At 34.9% G+C, this 10,049-nt stretch overlaps 1 protein-coding gene across 5 annotated transcripts in view; it reads left to right on the top strand.

Annotated features, from left to right (window-relative positions):
- The first annotated feature begins 517 nt into the window (after positions 1 to 517).
- The window catches only part of LOC101855573 (activating transcription factor 7-interacting protein 1), a 25,857-nt gene continuing 16,325 nt past the window's right edge, over positions 518 to 10,049 (top strand). Inside the window, exons 1-3 of one of the 5 annotated variants that reach the window (XM_013084096.2) lie at positions 518 to 623; positions 6,325 to 6,872; positions 6,969 to 7,553. In XM_013084096.2, coding sequence (XP_012939550.1) covers positions 6,383 to 6,872; positions 6,969 to 7,553 — 1,075 coding nt within the window. In that variant the 5' untranslated portion in view covers positions 518 to 623; positions 6,325 to 6,382. Of the gene's footprint in view, positions 624 to 812; positions 836 to 3,843; positions 4,038 to 6,324; positions 7,554 to 10,049 lie in introns of those variants that run through there. The other 4 variants (XM_005101143.3, XM_013084094.2, XM_035970476.1 and 1 more) reach the window with 4 other exon arrangements.

The following is a 10,049-nucleotide window of genomic DNA, read 5'->3' as shown; positions in this document are numbered from 1 at the left end:
GAAAGAGAAAGAAAAATAAAAATGACTCTTTTAGTCATATATGATAATCGAGAATGAAAACTAAATCTCATGAAACACACGCACACACACAAACACAGAGAATGGCGTACTGTGGCACAGAAACAACAACAATCAGAATGCACAATAATAGCCTATGAAACAACTAAACTCACTACAATCAATTTTACCCTACAACCTTTTGGGAAAGGAAATAATATATTATTATATTGATTTGCTTGTTGTCCAAACAGTAGCCTAGATCTAAATTTTCAATGAGACAGCATTAGTCTGGCACGCTTAAAATGAATATTGTTGATGTCATGGACAAAAGTAGGCATACTACTTTTTGTCACTTTCTCCAAAAGACACTAGGCCAAGGTAGGTCAAGGGTTTACACATGCTAGGCTAGGCTAGAGCCTAGGCCTAGAGGCGGCATGAGATAAGGCTAGGCGTACGACAATCATGATTTCTTCAACATGGTGGAGGATTCAACCAATGACAAAACAGAAATGCCAGGAAAGGCAAACGCGCATGCGCAATGCAAACAGCCTTGCCGCAATCCGTCTGCCACAGTTAAAATATGATAGGCACAGCTGATTGAGATTGCGATGCATAACTGGTGGGTAAGTTTGTTCGTTGATTGCCTATTTGCGTCCCATTTGTATTCATGATTTAGTTTTACACGAAACTGTTTGCAATTGGTGTATGATTTTATTTACCTCATGAAATGGTTATAAACAGCCCAGAGAGATGCAAGAGAGGGAGTTGAACCTCAAAGTGTCGTGACAGCCAGCATGGCAATGATTGCTTCAATCAAGATGGCAGACACCTGGATGTAAGGCGTTTTGGTTCTAAATAATGGTTTTCATGATGGTAAAAGGAGGCAATATGTTACTATTTAACGGCAATAAAAACAACAAACATATGATAACAATGCTCAGTAACGTATTGTCGTTTTGAAACACCTACAAGTTCTTTTTATTTCGAAAAATAATGTAAACAAAGGCCTAAAACTTTTCCCGAGGCGTGATCTCAATCGCGCGTTGAGGTCACGTGGTACGGCCGTTGGCAGTATTTGAGGTTCTGTTGGGGTAGTTTGTGGGCTATTAAATTTTAAATCTAGGCCTATTGTCTGTATAATTTTTGTAGAATAGATCTAGATCTAGATCTATTAATATATGATTTGGATATTTAGATCTAGAATCTAGATCTAGATTCTACATCTGCTTTTGAAATAGTTGGTATGATAAATTTACCTTACTATTTTCAAGTTTATTATTATTAAAATTATTTAGGGTATTTTTTTATTTTTTTTACTAATACACCCGCCTCATGTACACGTTTGATATACTTTTATTCCAGTAGTATTTTGCATGCTGAACACGAATATGGCCTTCATTTTTGCAGCAAATCAATAGTTATTGAGTTATTGGTGTTTGAAAATATTTAACTGTTCTATAAATGGGGGGTTTCAGAGGGGCATGCCACCCTGACCTGAAAAGAATCTGGGGGGTTTCAGGGGGGCATGCTCCCCTGAATTTCACAATGATTTGATGTTTTGGCTATTAGGATTGGTATTTACTTGAAAACAATTGATTTGCAAGGGTTTTAGTGGCCATGCGTGTGTTCTACAGCAAAAATTGTGGCAGTTTATGCATCTATGTGTGGGTGCAAAAGTCAAAATTTACCTTATTTAGAATTTATTATATTTGATATTGACTTTCGGAAGGGAAACATGCCCTTCATTTCAGTGTATTGCTTGACATAACTATAATTTATGTAGACTCAAACTCAAGCAAGACATTAGATTTATATTTCTAGATCATTCTTTTTCTTCTTACAAGGGTATAGATCTAGATATCTAGTTTTCTGAGTGAGCCAGGAAAGCCAACACAACAATGTTTATTCGACTGCACACAGTGTGAGACTCAATCGTAGGTCTATGAAAATAGAATCTAGATTCTATGGCGTTTTACATAAAACAAAGAAGTTAATATAATTGTGTTCATTATCCTTTTTTTTCTCCGTTCTTTAGTTTGTTACCTGAGACAGTTGATGATGTCAGAGTTGTACAACTACTGCAATGAATTACAATAATGTTTTAGTGGCCTCTAGATCTATATTATTCTGACTTACAGACAGGGCCTCCTATAGCCTATTATAGATAGAGATAGCCTTGTATGGTTGTAAGACAAAATTTATTATTCCCATTTTCTTCGGTTTTTATTCTTATTCAGTCAGTTAAGTTAAAACCACACACCAAGGCTTTGTTTAGTCAATATTACAATCCATGAAGTTGGTAATTAATTACTCACTAATATTGATGCATGAAGGCTCATTTTGTAAATCCATTGTGTCACTTTCAGTAAGTTTCATGGAAATTAATTGCAAATTTTATTTTTTCAGATATATAGATCTATATATATTATAGATGTTCTATATATATTTAATTTTCACAATCAGCTATTTTTAATTTTCGTTGTCTACTATTTGTTTTGGGGTTTTTTTTTTAATAATTCTGAAGCTGTTAAAGAATTTTTTTTTAAATTACACTTTAATGAATCATGTAGATTTAGATCTAGATTCTAGATCTAGAGTGTCACTTTCAGTAAGTTTCATGGAAATTAATTGCAAATTTTATTTTTTCAAATATATATATTATAGACGTTCTATATATATTTAATTTTCTCAGTCAGCTATTTTTAATCTTCGTTGTCTGCTATTTGTTTTGGGTTTTTAAAAAAATAATTCTGAAGCTGTTAAGAATTTTTTTTTTAATTACACTTTGATGAATCATGTAGCTCTAGATCTAGATCTAGATCTAAGTCTGCTTTTTTTTTTCTTTTTTTTTTAAAGAAAAGTGCCATCTTGTTAGAGTACTTTCAATTAGTTTATGAAAATTGCTTGCAAATTTAATTTGGTATGTTTTTACTGTTGCAATCAGCTAGACTTACAGACAGGGCCTCCTACAGCCTATTATAGATAGAGATAGCCTTATATGGTTGAAAGACAAAATTGTTTTTCCCATTTTCTTCAATTTTTATTCTTATTCAGTCAGTTAAGTTAAAATCACACATCCAAGGCTTTGTTTAGTCAATATTACAATCCAATATAATATATGAAGTTGGTAATTACTCACTAATAATGATGCATGAAGGCTCATTTTGTAAATCCATTGTGTCACTTTCAGTAAGATTCATGGAAATTAATTGCAAATTTTATTTTTTCGAATATATATAATATAATAGACGTTCTATTTATATTTAATTTTCTCAGTCAGCTATTTTTAATGTTCGCTGTCTGCTATTTGTTTTGGGTTTTTTAAAGATAATTCTGAAGCTGTTAAGAATTTTTAAAAAAATTACACTTTGATGAATCATGTCTAGATCTAAGTCTGCTTTTTTTTTTTAAGGAAAAGTGCCATCTTGTTAGACTACTTTAAATTAGATATCTAGATCTAGAATCTAGTTTATGAAAATTGCTTGCAAATTTAATTTGTTATGTTTTTACTGTTGCAATCAGCTAGATCTAGATCTAGATTGAAACATTTCAATTGTTCTGTTTAGGGGGGGGGGGGGGGGTCTTAAATTTCTATTTTGCATCTTCACTGAATTGATAAATGTATTACCACTAGGCCTAACTCAAGAAGGGGGATCAAAAGAATCCATTTTGATGTCAGTGGTTTTCATTAAATTGCCTTCATTGCTTTCGTTTTAGTGTTACTTTAGGACTGTTTTTATGATGTCTTTTCTGGTGGACACATAAAGGATTTCACTAGATCTAGAATCTAGATCTAGGCCTATTTTATTTCTTGTTAGCAGTTCGAAAAGGAAAACAGCGCTTTAGATTTAAAACAAATGCCCATAGCCTATCCCTGGCAGAACCTCAGAGGGGAGATTATATTATATGGATATATGGACTCACTTTCAGGCTGTTGTTCAAGAGTTGTAATTTTTAGCCAGAAACTAGATCTAGATCTAGATGTAGATCTATAATTTCCGCGTTTCTATACAATATCTCAACAACTCAGCATGAAAGTAGGTAGTCTTGTCCTATTTTTAACAAATGTTGGCTTTGCTGATTGGAATTGTTTTTCTGACCTACTTGGGATGGGTAGCTCTTGGTAACGGTAGCCTACCAGTGCAGCTTCTCCAGCTTGCCTCACGACTCTCATAAAACCAAGTAGGAGACGTTATTGGCATTACCGTAAAATGTCAAAGAAATGCACCCCTGGAGGCCATCTTGAATCCAGATGTAATCTAGAGATCTAGAATCTAGATTGGCTCTACTAGATTTACTTATTGTTCAAAGTTGTGATCCCGAAGGCATGTAACAGAAACGTTCTAGATCTAGATATCTAGATAGATCTATCATGTGTACAAGAATTATAATCTCAATTTCAGAGTCAATTTCGATTCGTGTCCAAGGCGTTTTCCGAATGATCTAGATCTAGATTCTAGATCTAAATCTATTTTTTAGATTATTAGTAAGCTCATCGATTGGGCCTAATTAAAGCCTATTAAAGGCTATCTTCTCCCCCCCCCCCCCCCCCCATTTATTAGACCTATATATATTATCACCTAGAGTAGGATGTAGATCTCTCTCTCTCTCTCTCTCTCTCTCTCTCTCTCTCTCTCTCTCTCTATATATATATATATATATATATATATATATATATATATATATATATATATATATATATATATATATATATATATCGATCTGGATCTAGATCCAGCAATCAAAATAATGTGATATTTGGCTCTGGACTATTTTACTAGATCTAGATCTAGATCTAGAATCTAGTATTTCAACAGTGCGCAGAGTTCTCCCAGTTTTGAATTAATGGTTGAAGGTCTAATATATATTAAAATATGATAGTAGTCTGACAAAAGAGAACAGTATTACTAATAACTAATTTAAGATCTAGATCTAGACCCATTTTATTTAGATCTAGATCTAGTAGTATCTAAGGGGAATTATAAAGGATGATCATATTTTAATTTTGAATGACATGGGTTTTTTTTATCCTATCACTACGTACAGTCTCCAAAACGGACCCAACAGTCAACTAGCTGCAGTTGCAGATTTAATTGATACTTGTGTATTCGTGCGGACTGAAAAGTCTAGATATCTACACTGAAATTAAATTCAACCATAAAGAGTAAATAATAATTCAAAAAGCGCTTACTGGTTTTACAACATAGTTTATACTTACGCCTACACAAGTAATTTGTAAATTCTGCCTTGCTTTTGTTAATTAATAATTAGCTTTTTCTGGATTTTTAAAATGTTATTTGAGGAATCAACCTTGAAAGCACAGCGGGCTTTTGTACCATGAACTATTTTTCTTGAAAGGGTCACCTTAAGTTTTAGGTCTGTGATTTTGGTGTTGAATGATAATGGCTTGTTGCATTATTGGACAAGCCATCATCATGACATGCAAAAAAACAAAAAAAACAACAGAAAACAAACTTAACGCAGCGATTGCTTTGCTGTTACAACCATACACCAGGGATCTACTAATTATATACTAGCCATGTCTGTTTCCTCCCCAACTTCCAAAGCCTCATGTTCACATCTCATAGTTGATTTATTTTTCTCTCTAAATCCATTCAAGGTTAGTGGGTTTTTTAGGAATATATGTGATTGCAATGTAGCATTATCAACCATAAACAAAATTTAAAGATCAAATATTGATGTTGCATAAAAAGGGGTGTTCCGGTTACAAATTTAAAAGCAGAGAAACGGAGGAAGGTTGTACAGACCTACCTAGGTCTGTTTATATTAAATTTGAAGATTTCCAAATTCCCTTCGCCCCCATGTTTTGTTTTGTCACTTTTATAATAAATACTTGTAATAAAACAGCATCGTTTTTAAAGCAAAGTTGTCAAATTCACCCAATTTCAGTTTTTTTTAAAGTTCTTGGCATTGGTTGTCATTTTTATCATTTTATTTTCAGAAATTTACCTCACAAATACCTTAAATTTGCACTAATATTTCCTTGTCCGTTAGGCCTCATGTAATCAGCATGTGTGGAAATTTAAGTTTACGATTAGAAAAAAAAATACAGTGAATGTGTTCATAATACCGTCTGCACAGCTACTGCTAGCGCTAATTATTAAAGAAAGAAAAATAAATAAATTCAAGATCTGTCAGTATTTTAAAAAAATATTTTAAACTCTCGATTCGAACTGGAAGGTAGAGAATACTATGCTACAGGAGGCCTTTTGTAATTTATGTTCCCTCTTGACGAAACAATTTGTTTTGCTTACAAGTGGTTTAAAAAAATTAATACAATGTTATATTTTTCCTTCTCCACAGCCACCTTCAAATATAACTCCAAGGTTGTCAAAGCAGTACGTGATTCTTTCATTCTGAAATGGCAGATGTGATGCCAGAAGTTGCTTCTAGTCATCTGGGCGATGATGTCCTGTCAAACTCTGCAACAGGTACTGGGACCACAGTCGAAGTAAATGGAGATAACCAAAATGATCTGCAATGCATTAGTTTGGTTGCACCTCCTGAAGAATCAACTTGTAAGGATACAGAACAAGCAAGTCATGATCTTATAACTGTTCAAAATGATGATCTACAATGCATTAGTTTGATTGTACCCCTTGAAAAGTCAAGTTGTAAGAATGCTGAGCAAGCAAGTCAAGATCGTATAACTGGTCAAAATGATGATCCTCAATGCATTAGTTTGATTGAAACTCCTGAAGAATCGAGTTGTAAGGATACAGGACAAGCAAGTCAAGATCTTATAACTGGTCAAAATGGTGATCTACAATGCATTAGTTTGATTGTACCCCCTGAAAAATCAAGTTGCAATGGTGCAGAGCAAGCAAGTCAAGATCATATAACTGGTCAAAATGATGATACTCAATGCATTAGTTTGATTGAAACTCCTGAAGAATCGAGTTGTAAAGATACAGAACAAGCAGGTCAAGATCTTATAACTGGTCAAGATGATGAATCAGAGATTTTTCACTCTGAGGAAAAGTCTCATGCTTGTGTTGACCTCATGAAGGGAGAATTAACAGAGAAGCCGGTTAACAGCACAGAACAGGAGAGGCCATTGTGTACCATTGAGGATGTGTCTACAGCACCAGGTACTATTACAAATGTGACCTCTGAAAAAGACCATGATATTTCATCAGCATCTATTCAACCTAGTGCTCATGAAGAAGAAAGCAATGTTCTCACTCAGGATTCTGTTTCTACAGCAGGAGAGAAAGTCGCTGATTCCACTGAGGAACATCTTTCTGCTGAGTCCACTGTACTTGTTCCTGAGGTGCCCTCATGTCTAGTTGATGGTGAAAAAAAGAGTTTAGCAAATGCCAGCAACAAAATTTCTAGTGAGCAACAAAACTCTGTGTCAGAAGCAATGCATTCTGAATTAAAGGGACAGGCTGCGAAAGAACCCGTCACTGTTATTGCTCAAGAGGAAGACATGGAAGTCATCAGCGCAGAGTTAAGTGAAAAGGGAGAAGATTTGAGTTCGGGCATTTCACATACAAAACCAGTGATCTCAAAGGACTGCGAAAAAGAGAGTAAGTCGTTTTTATTTTTTTTGGTATTATATTTAGTTGATACTGATTTAATTTATATTGTGACTCGAAAAAGAATCTGATTTTTTTGTTTGTTTAAATCTTTATAATGTGTTTGCTTCAACAATAATGGAAGTAGTTTTTAGCTTCTTTTTAATTATTTGCCACTATCTGAAGATCTCATCTGTTTTTCGTTTGTCTTGTTCTCATATTTTGGGAGGTTTTTAGTAATGATTTTATCAATTGAGCATCTTGTTTGAATTTGACATAGCCATAAACGGAATTAACCTCCTCATTGTAGTATTTGTAGTAATGGGAAGTCAATTTGTAGTGACAAGTTACTACCAAAATATATTTAAAGGTATTCTTTGCGAATAAGGTTACAATGTTTTTAAATTTAAAAAAAAAAATTGGGTTGCTGGGTTTTTTTTTTATAGCCGTTTCACTCACCCACCTCATTTTGTCTGTAAATGTAAATCCTAGCCCACACCATTGCGGCCCTTGTCAGTTTTTGTTGCCTCTTGATTTCTGTGATGGTTCACCCTTTCAATGAACGTCAAACCTAGATCAGAAAACTACTATTTTCTTTGTATGGTGATGAATACTATTAGTCAATAATTTCAATTGTTATTTTGACAGTTGTTTCTCTTCATTTTATTATTACGGAGAGAGGGGATACACAGGGGTTAGGCCCTATATTAATATATTGAGCGAGGCGCGAAGTTTTTAGTTAACTGAGTTTAACTATAAAGGATACTGAATACATGTATTTGAATTGGCCGATTGTGCATGGTTTTGGCGATGGAATAGTATTTTTAATTAGACACACACTATGAGTAGTTTGAGCCAAGACACATTAAGTCTTAATGTGTCTTGGGTTTGAGTCCCCTGTGCTTGAGACTAACTGCGCATGCTGTCACTCGCGAACTTGGTGCTTCTATCACAATCTGCCTCCTAAACTTCTTTTTTTTAACCACACCGTAAAGTCGTCTGCAGCCATGCATGGCGGAATTTGGACATTAAAATTTGTTTCATTGGTCGAGTCCCGGTGCGAGGTCAAAATGTGTTTGCTTGAGCCATCAGTATTTTTGTTAAAGAAAGTTTTTCCAGATATTACAGTAAAAATAGAGAAAAGGTTGAGGTTGGCGCGCACTTCGCTAAAACGTAGAATATGCTCTAGCCTACAAGATTAATGTTTGTAATAGTATAGATCTAGAGTTTAGTGTCAACTTATTGCCAACCGGCTTGACAGTTTACCGCGATACGTGTAATCCATTCTCGGACGACCAGCGACTGTATATTAAAAAACAAAAAACACAGTGGGCAAAAAGCTCATCTGGGGACTGGGGAACGGCGACTCGTCTTGATGTTATAGGTCTTGGTATCGAGACTCAATATTTTATGCCTTCGATTCAAGTCAGATCTGGGCCGCAGAATCCCTTTGAAGTTGAAGTTTGCTGCCGCGCGGGGTCTAACTTTGTGTGCAGAATTTTAACACAATTAAATTGCAGCAAAAACAAAACAAAACTTATTTCATTTTCGGAGTCAGTGTATCAAAATAATTTTAAAAGCTCGCCGGAAACCTGATTTGATGAGATATTATATTTAAACTTAGGCAAACACTATTTGAATTAACAGGATCTGAAGTCATATGAAAATGTAATCAAGATCACTCACTGTGTTGTGCATATGACGTCAAAGCTTTCATACACTGCAGCATAGGAATTTAGTCGAAAGATTAAGAAGATACTATTTTTAATCTAATGAAAATAAAATAATGTGTTAGTTCTATTGAATAGACCTATGGCCTCTATACGTTCGGGATTTGTTTTCATGTTTACAGTTCAATGATACCATTTCAACTGAGAAATTTTGTCAATTTTGTGCCCATTGGGGGAATGTGTGGGGGTCGTCTCTATTCGGTTCTTCGTCTCACTCTGATCACCCTGTCAAACAAGTCAGCTTGCACCTCTGTGTGAAAGCGGTTGACTTTTTAAAAAAAAGCGCAGTGGGGTGCTTACCTTGAAAAATATAATCAAGCTTCAGAAGTTGAAAAGATTGAAAACAGTTCAGCAACTATGACTTCCCTCTGCATACTAAGTATTGGAAAGGGGTGGGGGTATAATATTTTGTACTTTTGTATAGGAATCTCATGTTTGGAGCGGGGAAAAAGGCTTGGCCTTCAACGCTAGGGGAAACTGAGCGAGGCAAAATGTAACGTGTCTGGTCTAAATCTAGCCGTATTCGGTACAGTAAGTTACTGTAAGCGATCACGCGAAGAATAAATAGTAGTAAAATACTAAGCTAGTTGCTATTCCCCGGACACAATGATGTCACAAGTTGTTTCACCAGTGCAGCCTCCGCTCAATCCTATCATCAAACCCCAAAGTCCCGCCTTATCGACCGCGATGTAGATCTAAATACAGTGGAACTTGGATTCAACGAGATGAGATAGATTCCCTGTTGTTGTTGTTTTTTTTTGTTTTTTTTTTGGGGGGG

This window comes from Aplysia californica, unplaced genomic scaffold, assembly GCF_000002075.1.
Source record: "Aplysia californica isolate F4 #8 unplaced genomic scaffold, AplCal3.0 scaffold00271, whole genome shotgun sequence".
Taxonomy (NCBI): Eukaryota; Metazoa; Mollusca; class Gastropoda; order Aplysiida; family Aplysiidae; genus Aplysia; species Aplysia californica.
Note: the sequence above shows the minus strand (reverse complement) of the source record. Positions and strands in the feature narration are given on the sequence as shown.